This window comes from Sceloporus occidentalis, unplaced genomic scaffold (genome assembly GCF_023333645.1).
Source record: "Sceloporus occidentalis isolate IW3139 unplaced genomic scaffold, rSceOcc1.0.p SCAF_20, whole genome shotgun sequence".
Lineage (NCBI taxonomy): Eukaryota > Metazoa > Chordata > Lepidosauria > Squamata > Phrynosomatidae > Sceloporus > Sceloporus occidentalis.
Window position 1 is genome coordinate 10,258,272 of NW_028317000.1, and position 17,284 is coordinate 10,275,555.

The window sequence follows — 17,284 nt, forward strand, 5'->3', positions numbered from 1 at the left end:
CTAAGGAAAGTGAAAACAAACCTTGCTTTGAACAAGCTAAACCTTCTGTGGATAATATCCATGCTCATCCACCCAATTCACTTTTACCTTAAGACACTGGACCTTTAAATACATAGCTTTAAGGTTTTCAAAAGGCCATATTCTGTTGCAAACAAAATGCCCATATTGTGTGGGCCTCACATAATATACTAATCCCTCAATATTTGGGTACCCTGTCCTTTTCAAAATACCACATTCTGTTGCAAACACTCTGTTGCACATTCTGCTGAAAACAGAACATCTATATTGTGTGGGCCTCACATACTATACTAATCCCTCAATATTTGGCTGCCCTGTAGAATATCCAGAACCATGTTCCATAGCACCAAGTATAAAACAAGACAAAGAAAGATCACATTTCTGTGTAAGGGGGGATATGTCTTCTTCTGGGCACTCTTCCTGGGAATTTTATCCTCTTCCTATAATAATTTTTCCCTATAGCTGCCAACTCACCTCTTTTGTGTGGTATGGAGAGCAGAGGAAATGAGCTTGGACCTTCCCAGTTTTAGGTCTTCCATTTCTTCTTTGTGATCTCTGATTCAGACAACCGAGGTGTTCAGCATCTGCACAGTGCATCTTTGGAACCTTCTAGAATGTTTACATAAACTTTTTTGGCAGTAGCTCTGCCCACCCTTTCTCTCTGTTCCCACTCATTTACCTCAGTTCCTTGTTGTCTGTCATGTGAGCGGTATCAGAGGAGCCTTTCTAGTGCCTGCTTTCACTTTTGGCTTTTCTGAACAGTCTTTTTGAACTAATTCGGCTTGTTATCAACTACTCTTTTGTCTATCCCTATGGCTAAGTTTATCCATTATTTTTCTTGTTTGACTCAGACTGTTACAGACCATTCTCTTAGACAGTCCTCAGCTTTGGTTTTTATATTCACAGTTTGACTGGACTGTTTAGTGTCCTTGCCCTGTTTGCTGGGAAATGGGGGTCTTCTTTCTTTTTTAACAGGCGTTCTCATTGCAGTGCTCTGTTGCCTGGCTGCAACGGCTGTTCTTGTTGTCTTTGTTGGGAAGATAAACATAATGTGAGTATGTGCATTCACTGGAGAGCCTTTACACTTCAGGCTTGGAAAAAAACAGGAGTCCTGTCTTAAAGCTCTTTTGTTCAAGCAGGCTTTGAAACTACACAAATTGCCAATGGCAACAATGTCTGCACCCCCAAGAACATCCTCTAAGCCTGCCTTTAAATGACCAACGAAGAATTCTCTTGATACCAACACACAGTTGACAGCTGTGAAACAGAGCGAATCAATGTTGGTTTCAAGTGTTGGCTCTAAACACATAGTTGAACTCCTGATTGCTTGAATGCCAGTAAGCAGAGATATCCTTCTAGCACTGGGGAGCACTCTTGCAATTGAGCACTCTTTTCCAAAGATTATTGAAGAGAAGAGGAAACAAGAAAAAGAAATGAGACAAGCATTTGCGTGGTGCAGTTGAACACACATCCATCCCATCTACCATTGCTTAAGAGCCAGTACAGATGGCCGCCTTGAATCCATCTGATTCACATGCCTGATCACCACCACAGCCCTTGCATATTGAGCTAGTCAATGTGGATCCATCCTCAGAAGGGGAGATCTTGGACTCCATGCTAATGAAAATGGTGCAACCTGTTATCAGGAAAATTCCAGGGAGTTTCAACATCACAGAGACTACTATGCTCAATCCTGGTTCTATTTCCCATACCATTTTCCATCGTGAGGCTTACTGTGAACACTGGTATGGCCACTACGTTGTAGACAAAATAACATTTTTGAGTTACCATAAAACCATATGATTGCCGAGCAGTTGCTTTGCAGGTTTATTTTTCTACAGTCACCTGCGGTATCAGTTACACACCACACAACCCCTATGCTGTGACCATTTTCAGGATTCTGAACAGCAGGTGCAAGGAAAATAGCAAATAACTGAGTGTCTCTTTCCAGTGCCTCCTAGGAAGGAGTTGCTTAAAGAAAAATAACTGCCGGATCTCCCTCAATGCCCAATCACCATCCCCTTCTCGACACCATAGTAAAAAACGAATCTGTGTCCCCTACCGACAATGTTCGAGCTTTCCTCAAGCAGATGCTTTGTATAAGCAATGCCCTGGAGCTCCAGGAAGTGGAACCTATGGAGCAATATACTGCCAAATTTAAGAAAAGGTCCCTACTTCAGCATCTTTCTGCTCCTACTTTCTTTGCTTAAGATCTTGAGGTGTTCGTGGACCATACCTTCAGCGATTCCTTCGATGTTGAAAAAGATTGATAATCTTTATACAGTGACAGACACAGATTCAGACTAGCTGTTAGAACACCCTAAGACCATCTCAATGTTGGTTGAAGCAGCACAATCCAGATAAGTTCAGAGATCACCTCCTGGAGACAAGGAAGGTAGAAAACATGACCTAATGTTAATTTTTTTTTACTCTTTATCAGTCTTCAGTCTTACAGGCCTGTATGGAAGCTTATTACCAAAATCTATAGGAGATGATTTTGCCAGTATCCGATAAGCTCTCTGAGGAGGAAATGCGGCTTGTGAACTCACTGGTGGAAAAGCATATAACTCAGCATTTCACATTCCAGAGTGTTCTGCCAAAGTAATTGCAGATGCCCTCACTCTCCAGTACCATGCTTGGTTATGTTCTTCTAGCCTCTCTCAGGCTAGGGCCACTATCAAGGATCTCCCTTTCAGTGAATCTGGTCTGTTTAGTAAAAACACAGATGAAAAACTTGAATTCACACAAAAGATGTGTTCCATTGCTCAGAGGTTCAGCATTCCCATGCACACTCGGGGCTGTAACAGATTGTGTTTTGGATGGCAAAGGGTGTTCTGAGACATTCATACACCCCCCCATCAATAAAAGACACCAAGCTGCTGAGTACGAGACCATGTTCAAGAAAAAGAGGCACAGCCAGGTGAAGAGGCATCTTTGACTCATCTTTCTCCCTTTCATCCCACCATCCTGTGACTTTTGGTGACAGATTAGCCCATTCTATCAAGCCTGGATTTCCATCACCTCTGACACCTGGGTCTTGAAGATTATCAAGAAGAAGTACCCCACTGAATTTGAGGAGTATTCCCTGAAAGGGATATACTTTCCAAGGCCCTGCTTGATGACATCTTCACCTTAATGCCATCGAACCTGTCCCCACTGGATTAGTTCATTGGGGGTTCTTCTCCTGAAATTTCATTAAACAAGAAAGATGGCCTTCATCCCATTCTGGATCCCAGAGATGCCAACTTTTAGATTTCACCGCAGTGCTTCTGAATGGTGACCTTGTCATCAATCCTTCCATTATTACAGAGAGGAGACTGGTTTGCTATGCTCTATTTCAAAAATGTCATATTTTCACATTGCAATTCGACCATTGTACTGTCACTGCCTGTCTTTTGTATTCAGGAGAAGAGAATTTCAGTTCTGTGTCCTTTCCTTCAGACTTCCCACAGCACCAAGGGTGTTTACAATCACATGGCAGTAGTGGTGGCTTGGCTGAGGCAGACAGTCATAGTTGTCTTCTCATACATTGACGATTGACTCCTAGTTACCTGATGAAGGAAACAAATGATGCAATATATTGAGTACATCTTGGACCTGCTCGACTTTCTAGGTCTGAATGTCAGTTTGGAAAAGGGATGTGTCTGCCCTTTCCAGAAAGTAAAATTATTCGGAGCTGTTCTCAATTCTGTTGTGACTGCAGCATATTTTCCAGAGGAGAGGTTCGACACCATAGTCAGGAACATCACACTTTCGAAAACTGCTTTCCAAGCAGTATATTTAGCTTGTGGTCCACTAGATTGCTAGATCCTTTTCAGGTGTACTGTCTTCAAGCTAAGTGTCACCCATCCTATATCTGTTAATTTCATTTTTATTGCTGAAGTATTGATGACCAACTGATCACAACATGGTATCCAAGCTCTGGGTCAATAAGGGAGATGCCATTCTGATAACAGGCCAAGACAACCATGGTGTGCTTCTCTTTTAGCTGTCTCGAAGAGTCTCCATCTGTCTGCTTTTATGTCAAGATTCCTTCACTGTTCATCAAGGTTGGGGTCAACATCCAGAACTGGAGACTTCCAGACTCACTGCTTGGAGGATTCAGCATTAATTTAGCTGCCTGACTCGGTGCAATGGGCCTTAGGGGCAGCTCACAAGCCATCCACTCAGAAGTCCTACTCTTCCAAATGGACTAAATCCATACCCTTTCTTAGGTTAAGAGGGCTCTCTCCATCCCAAGCCTAAATTCATCACATTCTAGAGTTTATTCTATCCCTCTCAGATTTGGGGCCCTCTTTGTCATCATTACGGTGTTGCCTTGGCAATTTCCTTTTGTCTCCAATTGAGAGGCTATCCTTCATGCTTCTATGGCTCATTTGTAAAAGGTTCCTTAGAGGATATAAACATTTACATCCTCTGAGTCTTGGGACCAACTCATGTATGGAGCCTCAAGTTGGTGTTGTCTCAACTTAAAAAAAAAACAACCTTTGAACTGATAGTATTGTGTGATGCTTGACTACTCACCTGAAAAACTTCCTTCTTCATTGCCATAATGCCTGCGAGAAGACCAGAGAGCTATGTGCTCTACATGTTGAGCAATCTTACTTTTTCACCAAGGCAAAATTGTCTTGTATCCTGATATTCCCTTCCTTTTAAAGTGGTGTCTATGTTTCCCCTGAACCAGGATATTGTTTTGCTGGCCTTTATGCAAAGCCCCACTTTTGAGCTCTACATTCCTTGGATGCTCATAGAGCCTTCATGTTCTACATCAACCGGACAGCAATTTTTATGGAAAAGCAGCAGTGTTGTTATTATTATTCAGTTTCGAAACTGTGCCTCTAGTTTCTCCTCAGCATTTCTCAAAATGGGTGGTTTCTACTATCCATCTAGCCTACGAACTAGCCGATAAAGTATCACCTACTCTCATTCGAGCTCACTCTACTGGAGCAGTAGCCACTTCCTATGCCTTTCTCATATCATTGGATGAGGTTTGCAGGGCTGCTGTGTGGGCAACAACTACTGACCTTTATATCACACTACAGACTAGGTGCTCGTTCCAGAACTGATGCATCCAGTTTGATGTAAAGTCAACTGTTTATTTGTGTTCTTGGGTAAGAGTCATTGTTTTTGAGGTCAATAAAGTTGCTGGTTGAATTATTGTCTATTGGGCTCTAGCATGACGCTCCCGCATCCATTTGTGAGTAGCTTGTGAGTACCCATTGTGTGAATCCCAGAAGCCACAAAGAAGAAGGACAGGTTGCTTACCTGTAACTGTAGTTCTTCGAGTAGTCATCTGTGAATTCACGCAAACCCACCCATCCTCCCCTCATTATGTGTCCTGTTTCCTTGGTCCTGGGGATGCTGTTAGGCAGTATCCTTGGGAACTGAGAGAAATGAGTGGGAACAGAGATAGATAGGTCAGTGGGTGTCCAAAGCTACCTCCAACAATATTTATAAATATTCTAGAAGGTTCTGAAGATGCGCTGCATAGGTGCAAAATAACCCATGTATGTGAATTCACAGATGACCATTCAAAGAACTGTAGTTACAGGTATGCAACCTGTCCTTCTCTTTACTCTGCATATTTGTTTCTGGCTGGCTTTTAAATGGAGCTTCAACTTGTTACTGGATTGTTTTATAGTTCTGGCAGAAATGCATCTTCTGAACTTCTGCTTGTGGTTTGCCAATGCACCTTTTTGGTTTCTGTTTTTCTTACCTAGATAATTGAAAGCCAAGCCTTTTGCATTGCATTTCTTTGAGTCCATTATGGTAACATGAGTGCTTGAGAAGTCACATTAGCATTAGTTGGGCTTTGGCAAATAGGGGAGAAAGTCCTTGGTTTGTATTAGGTGACAGTAGTGAGCACACTTGGATCCTATATGGCAATATTGAAGTTGGCTATTAGGTCAGATAAAAAACTAAATGCATACAGATGTTCAGCTGCCTCAATTAACAAATTTATCTTGCCTTTTTATATTCTGCTTGAGTTGCTAATAACAGTACAAGAAAATTTATGTTTATGAGGCAGCTACAACATTAAAAGCTATATGATAAAACAACTGAAATGTTATGCCCACCAATTAATCAAATACCAACAAACCAATTAAGCAACACTGAATGGAAAGCAAAAAGTGAAAAGATGGAACTCAACCAGGGAAGGAGATGTTTGAGACTTGGGGAACCTCAAGGCCTTCTGAAGCAGTACAATCTGCATTATTTGAACAGTTTAAATACATCTCTAGTCAACGGAAGACCTTTGTAATGTGGTTCATTTGGAGGTGTAGTTTATCCTGCTTCCATACCAGAGAGGATAAGTGGGGGGCACACATGTCCCACTCTCACAGCCTCAGGTGGGATCCTTTTAATGCCAGCGAATGAAGATGAAAGACTTTGTGAGAAGGTGATATTCTTGCAAAGACAAGTCACTTGATCAGACAGCTCTCTCCTCCTTGCTTTTGCCCTTAATTCAGCTGCATTGTTCTGTTACAGGCCTTTCTTTGAGGGAATGTCACAGTCAAGCTCCCAGACTGAAATTGGAAGCCTTAACAGCAAAGGGAGCCTTGGCAAAGATGCCACTAGCCCAGTAAGTAATGAGAAGAGACAGAAATTGTTTCTTGAAGTGAACCATAATTAATTGAATGGAACAGATTACAAAGATTTGTGATTTATATGGAAGAAAACATCTGAACTTGTTCCAGGATGTTATGGTGTTCTACATCACCATTATGGGTCATTAGCTGGCTGTACAGTCTCCCTGTCTCAGATGAAAGAAACATTCATATCTTGTGTTGATAAAAATTTTTCTGTCTGCATCTTGTCTAAAATGGATGAGTAAATCCATTTTAATAGAGTTATGAGTGAGATAGCATTTGCATTGCTTTTTTGTGGAACCAAAACCCTATGTGTCCTGAGGGTCCAATGTAATTGAAAAAGTAATCAATAAATGAAACAATTAGAAATAAGACATAGTAAGAAAACAAAACAAAAAGGTGGGAACAGTTGTCTCTGTCATAGAAGACCCTTCTAGGGACCCCGCTTCATTTCTTTGTCAACTGAAACCTTGAGATACATCTGTGAAATGGTCCGGACTCTGTGAAAGTTTATGTCAACCAAAGGTTGTTAGTCTTTAAGATGACACAAGACTATATCTTGCTTTTCCTGCAGCAGAGTGCCTTCACTCCTTCATTGCCAAATTTTGGGGGTTAGAAACTTTTGTATGAAAGTTGGGTTTCCCAGGGATCTGAAGGCTGTTTCATTCTTTTAGGGAGTCAAATGTTGCCTTTCTTGGTGTTATTGGGATCAGGCAGTAAACAGATATTCTTGATTAATGAGCTACCTAAATAAAGTCTCATCTAATAACTACAGACATGACTATTATGAGACATAGGCCTGTTCCAGACTGCCAAAATAAAGCTGCTTTGGGTCTCTTTGGAGGTATGCTGTTTAAATGATGCATGCAACCTAATAATCTGGAAGCTGCACCAAAGCTGCACTCCAGTGTTTAGGAACAGAGTGTGGCTTTGGCGCAACCTCCGGACTCTTAGGACCCATGCATCATTTAAATAGCATACCTCCAAAGAGACCCGAAGCAGCTTTTTTTGGCAGTCTGCTTGCCTCATTTGATTTCTTCTTTTTCTCTGCTGTTGTATCCAGATAGAAGCATCCATTGCGGACAAAATGAAACCCAGCAGGAATAAAAATGCAGACGACAGTATTAATGAAATAGATACATTGGTAAGCACATATGTCCTATTCCTGGTTGCCGACCTTCTCAACTAAAGAATTTCCCAAAACCCACGAAAAACTATGGATGCCAGCCATGAAAGCCTTTGACTTCACAATTTCTGTCTGTTCTTATCATAGAGATTAATTCTGAATGATCCTTCCCCCCCCCCTTGCCCTTTTACTCTAGGATGGCAATGAGCCAGATGCATTTGGGGACTCAACTACTTTAATCATCCCAGAAAAAGTAAAGACTCCCATGAAGACTAGCATGAAGGGAGAGCTTCAGAACATGGCATCACCTAGGTAATTATGGCTCATGTTTTGGTGGTGGTTGTTTTATTTTAATCCTATTCCTCTGGAAACTGCTCAAAATGCATAATCTCCTGATAGCTGTTGGAGATTTTCCCGTCCTCATAACAGGTAATTCTTTTGGAAGCCTAGCTGACCTGGGATATGGAAATGACCACACTGGCTCCTACTTGTCCAGTAACCGATAAATAATTTTCAGTTTCTGTGGCCTGAAGATAGGAACAGAATTCTTGGAGAAGGAGGATAACCAAAATGGTCAAAGGTCTGGAAACCAGGCCCTATGTGGAGAGGCTTAGGGAGCTGGGTATGTTTAGCCTAGAAAACAAAAAGGTTAAGAGGTGATATGATAGCCCTGTTTAAATATTTGAAGAGATGTCATATTGAGATGGAGCAAGTTTGTTTTCTGTAGCTCTACTGAATAGGAGCAATGGATTCAAGCTACAGGAAAAGAGATTCCACAAGAAAGTCACTAAAGTCCCACTTCTTGATGACTTGAAACTTTGCTAAATTCTTAAGAGTTTCTTAACATTCTCCATTCATGGCTGATATATTCTCTGGGGCATTCCTTTTTCTCTGTGTCAGTAATGTCTAGACACTTGGTTCTATAAATTTGTTGTTGTTTAAAAAATTAAAAAAACTGATACTTTATATGGTATACTTGTATAGTGAAGCTAGAAAGATTCCCAAACTTCACCGACTAAATGGAACATCTATCTTGATCATATATTATATATAAGAAAGTATCAGTTGTTCTTGAGATCCTGTGGGATCCTGTGTACTACCTTGAATAAATGCTTATGTTTAAGTTAAGTACCTCAATGTTTTCCTCCAGCTATTAGCTTGACTTGCATGATCTCTCCCATGATCAGTCAGTTAAGAGCACTTGGAGGATTAATACTGTCTTTCCTCTACTTAACAGCAAAATGGACAATGCTACGCACACACCACGGCAGAAGCGCAGCACGCCCCTCAAGGAGCGCCAACTTTCAAAACCTCTCAGTGAAAGGACCAACAGTTCAGACAGTGAAAGATCACCAGACTTGGGTCATAGTACACAGGTAATCTACACTGAAGGTCTCTATCACTGTGGCTTAACTTCTTCTTTGGGAATAAGGTTTAAGCTTGCTTACAAATATGCTGTATCTTTCCAGTTGTAGTATTCAGGCTTTCTAGTCCTGAATGTCTTCTGAACCAGTTATGAAAGCAGATATGCCCATACTTAGATATTTTTTTCCTTCCAAATTTAATGCTATGGTTAATGTAGATATTATTGCTGAGAAGGAAGTGGAATTCAAGCAGGCTAGAGTTGGCTGACTAACAAATGTAGCCATAATAGAGACAGGGCCCATGCCTGACCTGGAAGCTTGTCCCAAAGGGTCCTTTCTGCTTCTGAACTTTATTCAAATATATCCATTTCCATTTATTTTTTTAATCAACACTAATGGGCAGAATCTCTTTTCTCTTCAACTGTCCTGTAATCATAGATGTGAATAATGATTATAGTGATTTGCTGACAGGCTTATGTAAGAACAAATGGGTAAAGGATAGATGTTCTTTTTCATTCTGATTCAGTCTTAAAAATGATAAGAGCAGAAGAAAGTCTTACTCTTACTTGTGGGACATTGGGGATAATGCATGCTCTTTGATATTTACTTTACCATATGTTTGAGTTTAGAGTTATGGTGGTAAGTTATATTTTTAAAAGCCATACAATTTGCTTTAACAGATTCCTCGAAAGATTATTTATGACCAGCTGAATCAAATCCTTGTGTCGGACGCAGCACTTCCAGAAAACATCATCCTTGTGAATTCTATTGACTGGCAGGGTCAGGTAATAAGGAAGCTGATTATTGCTATGTCTCTGTTCCATTCTTTATACAACCAACAAAAGGAGAGGCCAGTTTTACAAGAGATTAACTAAGTGGAAGATAATAAATGTCTCATCCATAGTTGACATTCCTTGTTAAATGTAATGTAACTGCATAGTAAAATTCAGGCGAAAAATGAAAAGGAAAAAAAGCATTTATAAAGAATGGAAGGGAAGGAATGCTGATGTGTATCCCAAACTTGCAGGAACAGTGTAAGGAAAGATAAAGCTCAGAACAAGCTATAACTGGGTAGGAAAGAGGGAACAAAAAAGGAAATTTTTAGACATGTTAAGAGCAAGAAACCAAGGAAGCAGTGGGTAGTAAGAATAGTAAAATGCTAACCGTCCACAATGAAAAAGCAGCACTGTTCAACATTTATTTTGCTTCACTTTTCCCCTCCAAAAGTGAACTCGGCATCCATTCAGCAGAGACCTTGGTGAGGGATCTGAATTGCAAATCGAGGAGCTTGATGATGTATTCTTGGAACCACTTGCTGTTATTTTTGAGAAATCTTGGAGACATAAGGTGCCAGAGGACTGGAAAAGAGCAAACATTGTTCCTCTCTTCAAAAAGGGCAAAAGAGATCTGGGGAACTACAGACCATACTTCCCAACCTGAATACAAGGAATTTTTTAAGAACAGATTATAAAAGAGTCTCCAAAGGTCTGGATGACAAGGCAGTGATTGGTAGGAATCAGCATGGGTTTATCAAGAAAAAATCCTGCCAAAATAAACTGAATAATAATAATAATAATAATAATAATAGGATTTATTTATATGCCGCCCAATCACTGGTTCAATAGGCCCTCCATATCCATGGATTCTTTATCCATGGATTCGAACATTCACAGTTTGAAATATATATATATGTATGTATGTATGTATGTATTTTTGAGATTTTACAAAAACAAAACAGATTAATCTACTTTCCATACATATACATACTTTTATATCTTAGTCGGTTTTTTTTTTTGGTTGTTGTTTTTTTGTTTTACAAAACCCCCTAAATATCCCCTCAGTGCACCCCACCCCCGGAGCCATTCCCGTCTTTATACTCCATCCAAAATTTTAAATCCTCCTGTGGAGTGTTCGAAAATATTTTTAAAATATATGAATTCCAAAAAAAACCCCACAACCTTGATTTTGCCATTTTATTGGGAAACCAATGGCTGCACTTCAAACTGAAAAGAAACTTTGAGTGTAATGTTAAAGGATTCTGCCCTGGAACTGTCACTCTAACATTTTTATAAATAATGAGTTAGTTGATGGGGTAGAAAGAATTCTTATCAAGTATATGGTTGATACAAAACTAAGAACTATAGCTAACACTTTAGAAGATAGGAACAGAATTTTAAAATGCTTCAATAAACTAAAAAATTGTGCTGAAACCAATAAGAATGAAATTCAACAGGGACAAATAAAAAAGTCTATGTTTAGGTCACAAAAATTAATTGAATACGTATAGGATGGGGGATACTTGGCTTAGCAGTACGTGTGAAAAGGACTCAAGATTATTGTAGATCATAATTAGAACATTTTTTTTAATTTTACATAAATTTTATTTCTTACCAAAAAAGGCAGCGATCATAATTTGAACATGACCCAGCAGTGTGATGCCTCAGCAAAGAAAGTAAATACTATTTTAGCCTACATTAATGGAAGCATAATTTCCAAGACCAGAGAAATAATAGCCCCACTATTTTCTGTGTTAGTTGGTCCTCAACTGGAGTACTGCATTCAGTTCTGGGCACCCCATTTTAGGAAGTCACGTAGGAGCAGGTTCAGAAAAGGGGAACAAGAATGATGAGAGGTATGGCAAACAAAACCTGTGGAGAAAGGTTGAGAGAATTAGTCATGTGCAGCCTGATGAAGAAAAGATTGGGGGGTGACATGATTGCATTCTTTCAATATTAATAGGGCTGTCACAGAGAAGAGGGTGCAGGTTTGTGAAGTCCTGCTCCTGAGGGTAGGACTCAGTCTAATGTTTTGAAGTTACAACAAGGTAGATTTTGATTGAATACTGAAAGAGCCTATTGACTGTAAGAGCTATTTGACAATGTAACCAATCACCTAGGGAGGTGGTGGGATCTCTATATCTGGATGTCTTCAAAAAGAAAAAAGCAGCAGGAACAGAATTCTTCTGTTAGAGAGAGGCCTTGCCTAAGTTGGCTGTCTGAGGTTTGGGGATTCTTTGTCCCACTGAAGCCTATTTCATGTGGCTGTGGGGAAAGGGGAGATGGTTTCCTTAAAATAAATGAGGCTGTTAGATAGAATTGCATGTCCATTGTCACCCAGCACCTTGGTTATTTTTTTCTCTTGCTTGCTGGGCCAAGTGTAAGCTACGTCTCAGATTTCCATCATCTCAATTGTACTGGGGCATGTTAAGCTTGTATCCAAGGTGCTTAATGGTGCTCAGTTACCAGCGTTTTGTCTGAGGTCACGTGGCCAGTGATTTGCTGATCAGAAGAGAAGAGTTGGGTTCCTGATGACTTTCTTTTCCTCCTAGTATGTAGCTGATCTCCTTCAGGACCAGAAGAAGCCAGTAGTTTGTACATGTTCCACCATCGAAGTACAAGCTGTCCTCTCTGCAATCCTTACAAGGATCCAGCGATAGTGAGTTCACCAAACTGCATCAGTGGCATCTCCATGGTTTTTTAAAAAATGAGCTGCCTGCCTTCAGAATGTCTGTTTCTATATGTGTGTGTAGGAACGTATGTGAGAATTTGCTGAGTTTGGTTTGGTGTTGCCTTAGTAGACTGTCAGGATAGATGATGTACGGAGGAGAATCACCAGGGCTCTATGACATCTTTGTACATTTTCTCTACATATAAAAGCTTAGCCACCCCCTCTGCCCCCCCAATTCTCTTCCAGGATACGTAATAGTAGAAATGTATGGTTCTTCTGTTCACTTTAATGGGAGGAGCACAGATTGCCTGTGGCTCCTCTGGGTTTCTTTGCAAGCTTCAAGCCATAGTGAGCTGAGAGAGTTGGTTTCCCAACATAGTCCTGATTGCTGCCTCAAAGGAGGTTCCACGACTTGGCCGTGGCTTCTTCATCTCACAAGCAGTGAGGGGAAGTCAAGACCTATATAATTAAGGATATCTTTTGGGTTCCTTTGCTCCCTGGGCTCTTTGTCACTGTAAGATGCTTCTGTCAGGAGTTGACAGGGCACATTGTAAATTCTCCCTAGACTCTAGGGCCTAGAGGATTCACACTATATTCTGTTGTCAGTTTAATTGGAGTTAGGAGATTGCTTAATGCTAGGGTGCAAGCCCTGAAACATCCAAAGCAGTGTCTCTTGAGTGTGCCAAGAGTAATCATTTGTGGAATTATGGGTGGAAACCTTTTAGAGCAGAGGGACTGCAGGCTTGAGCTCCAGCACCTCTCATCTTAGAAAGTGAGCTTTCTCTGAAGCTGTTGATGGTGCTGTTAGTATCCAGCTTTGCAATAATATTCTCCTTGGGAGTATGTCTGCTGAAGTAGAGGGCAAGGAGAAATATCTGTGCTTGTGAAACTGGAGCCTTTTGCTTCATCTACCCGAGTTGTTGGTTTATTTATATAAACCTAGTTGGAGGTAAAAGCAGATGTCCAGGCTCCAAAAGAGTTTGCAGGTTTGCCTGGTCTCTCCACAACAGAAGTATTGCATTACCTGCTCTCAGTGTTTTGTTTGGAGGCAGCAATAGTTCATCTGTCATTGTGCAATTTTAATATGTGCTTCTCCAGTTCATGGGTGCCCCCTCCTGGCCCTTGTCTGCAGCTGGAACTTTGAAGCCCTGCTCCTTTGTTCAGTGTGACAGATACTAGGAATTTAGAAGTGGCTCCTTTCCATGACATTTATGTGACTCCTCAAGATGCTTGAATTTTTTAAAAAAAGTATCTATAAATTTTATAATATAAAACTACATATAAGGGAAAGACCACATAACTAACACACATTAAACAACACACAACAAACTATTACAATACAGCACAGTAACATGCAGTAGTAAACTAAAAAAGCGTTATGCAGTTGACTTCTTACTTGTCAGTCATTGGTTATAATTATCAACTTATTTTACTTCGTCTATAGTGTTGCCTTACATACTTTGACCTTTGACTTTGAACTTTTTATGACAGGCAGTGTGCAGTGCGCATGCAACTTGTGATAGTCAGTCATAATACACCCCTTAGTTTCAGTCTGAGGGAAAAGGCAAGAGCAAGGTGATTATGAATTTGTGAATGTAGAGCCCAACAGTTGGCTGTCATAATTTCTCTGTTTCTTTCCCTCTGCAGCTGTAACTGTAATTCCTCTATGCCACGTCCTGTGAAGGTGGTGTCTGTGGGAGGCCAGAGTTACCTCAGTTCCATTTTGAGGTTTTTTGTGAAGCAACTGGCAAACAAGACATCAGACTGGCTGAACTACATGCGCTTCCTTATCATCCCACTGGGTAAAGACTTGCTTGTTTGATAGGTGGCTGTTAAACTGAGCATTGGAAACCCAAAGCATAAGCTTAACTATGGGCTGAAACAGATGGCCCATTTAGTCCTGCTTGGCACTATCTTCGAGGCGTGGTGTTTACATGCACCACTCTCCCAAGACAGACAGAAGCTGGGCTGGCAATTAAACGCCAGCTGGCTTCCCTCCCACTTTAGATGCCACTTTCCCTAGAGCTGGCTTTTGGGGAGGAAAAGCTGGCTCTTTGGAAGAAGGGGCAGCTTTTTTCCACCCCAAAAAGGAGCAGTTCTTATCTGCTTCTTTTTGGAGTGGAATGTGGCTGGAATGGGGCCGTCAGGCATCTGTATGCCTTGACCCCAATCCAGATTAAAAGGGGTGGCTCTAAGACATTTGGGCTGTCCGTATCCCCCCTTAATGACTTAACATTTGAAATATTTTAACTTTGAATCTTAATTTCCTCAGGGGAATTTTTTTCTCTCTCCTGGGGTTGCTCATTGCAAGTGATGAGGCTTGTCTCAGTTGTTGGCAGCAAACCTCTACCTATTTGCTCTTGAAATTGTTTCTTTTCATTCTAATCAGTTACTGAAATTGGGACTGAAAAACGAAATATTTAATGATGGTGTTTTCTTTTCATGGTAAATAGCAGCTTTTGTTAACATGTTTTTTTCTCAACACCATTCCAATGTTTTAAAATTTGTCCTTAGCCTGCACATTACAGAATATGTATATGTATGGAGCAGGATCATAGAATCATATTATCATAGAGTTGGAAGAGACCCCAAGAGCCATCCAGTCCAACCCCATTCTGCCATGCAGGAACTCACAATCAAAGCATACCTGACAGATGGCCATCCAGCCTCTGTTTAAAGACTTCCAAGGAGGGAGACTCCATCACTCTCCGAGGAAGTGTGTTCCACTGTCAAACAGCCCTTTCTGTCAGGGGTTTCCTCCTAATGTTGAGGTGGAATCTCTTTTCCTGTAGCTTGCATCCATTGTTCTGGGTCCTGTCCTCTGGAGCAGCAGAAAACAAGCTTGCTCCTTCCTCAGTATGACATCCCTTCAAATATTTAAACAGGGCTATCATATCACCTCTTAACCTTCTTTTCTGTAGGCTAAACATACCCAACAGACCCTTCACCATTTTAGTCACTCTCCTCCTTCATCCTGGAGAGAAGTAACCAGTGGCGCACCACAGGGTTCTGTGAATATTAGGAGGAACTTCCTGACAGTAAAGGCTGTTCGACAGTGGAACACACTCCCTCGGCGTGTAGTGGAATCTCCTTCCTTAGAGGTCTTTAAGCAGAGGCTGGATGTCCATCCGTCGGGGATGCTTTGATTGAGAGTTCCTGCATGGCAGAATGGGTTGGACTGGACCTTGTGATCTCTTCCAACTCTATGATTCCATGAGAATGAGACACTTCATCCATATTTGGTCTAGGACTGACAAAACAAATTTTCCAGAAGAACCATGGGATAAAATTTGTCGTTCTATGGCTTGGGGAAAGATGGTTTCCTGATGCCAAAGGGTTTGTTGTTTCCTGATGCCAAAGGTTCAGTACCTATATGTCAGCTTTGGTGCTAGATTGACAGATGTCATCAAGGAAAATCATAGGAATGGGCCTTGTTTTTCTTTTCTTCTGCAGGTTCTCATCCAGTGGCCAAGTACATAGGCACTGTGGATATCAGATACAGTGGTATGTTTCTTGATACAGGTTGGAGAGAACTCTTCAGCAAGTCTGAGCCACCTCCAGCTGGTAAGAGTGGGTTATCGGTAGATGAATTTACTTTGATACCCCAAAGCAGGCCATAATGGCATTTGCTAAAACTAGGAATGCAAGATCTGACCACAGAGAGCTTTCACTGGTACCTGAATTTGGATCTTCCAACAGATGCACAGTTGGGAGCAGTAGTAAAATGCAGATAGTCAATCCAATAGCTGTGTTAATCTGGGAAATCAGTACACAAAGGGATCTGGTATCACCTTTGAAACTAACTGAAAGAGAGAAATCAGTAGCATGAGCTTTCATAGACTTTAGTGCACCTGAGGAAGCTCATGCTACCAACTTCTCTCTTCCAATTAGTCTCAAAGGTACTATAAGGTCCTTTTGCATAGCCCAACCAAGTTGGATAAGATATGTGAGGGTGACATCAGAGAGATAATGATACATTGGCAGTGATGTTTACCACATCAGGGTATAAATCATGCACCACCCTTACTCCGTGGTGGTTTGCTCTCTGCTTGTCCCCTTCATCCATTTCTTGGCTTGATACTCTTTTTGCTTTGGTGTAGCTCAGTGCCTAGTGCAGATCTCAGAGCTTGCAGCATAGAAAATCTCCATTCATCTGTCCTTAGTAGAGCTGAAGGTTCAGTGTTCTTTTCCAACTTGACATTTCTTGTGGGATGTACTCTTCTTGTTCTTCTTTTTCTTCAGACTCTTTAGATGTGGTTGGCCGGATAATGCAGTACATAAGTGGAGCAAATGTGACACATCAACTGCCTGTAGCTGAAGCCATGCTGACATGCAAACATAAATTGTAAGCTCCTACTTCTTTTATCTGTTACAGGTTTCATATCAGTGAACTATTTAGTATAGTATAATACAGTATAGTATAGTATAGTTAATATAATTAAGAAAACCCATATAGTGGGCTCTTGGTTTCAGGACCCCCAGTGGATACCAAAATCCATAGATGCTCAAGTCCCATTAAATATAGTGGCATAGTAAAATTATTTCCCTTACATTAAATGGCAAAACCAAGGCTTACTTTTTGAAATGTATGTATTTTTAAAATATTTTCAAGCTGTGAATGGTTGAATCCACTGATATAGAAGGCTGACTGTGTTTTTAGTATCTTCATTCATTAAAAAGTAATTACATTTTAATGTATACATTCCGTTTCACTTGCCTCTACAATGATCATGTCATAC

General features: G+C 40.8%; 1 protein-coding gene across 3 annotated transcripts in view; it reads left to right on the forward strand.

Moving 5' to 3' along the window:
- The window catches only part of PACS1 (phosphofurin acidic cluster sorting protein 1), an 85,589-nt gene that overhangs the window by 49,697 nt on the left and 18,608 nt on the right, over positions 1-17,284 (forward strand). For all 3 annotated transcript variants that reach the window (XM_089483562.1, XM_089483563.1, XM_089483564.1), the window contains exons 10-18: positions 6,508-6,601; positions 7,672-7,752; positions 7,931-8,046; positions 8,972-9,110; positions 9,779-9,883; positions 12,427-12,533; positions 14,193-14,347; positions 15,999-16,109; positions 16,788-16,890. In XM_089483562.1, the coding sequence (XP_089339688.1) occupies positions 6,508-6,601; positions 7,672-7,752; positions 7,931-8,046; positions 8,972-9,110; positions 9,779-9,883; positions 12,427-12,533; positions 14,193-14,347; positions 15,999-16,109; positions 16,788-16,890 (1,011 nt within the window). The remainder of the gene's footprint in view (positions 1-6,507; positions 6,602-7,671; positions 7,753-7,930; positions 8,047-8,971; positions 9,111-9,778; positions 9,884-12,426; positions 12,534-14,192; positions 14,348-15,998; positions 16,110-16,787; positions 16,891-17,284) is intronic.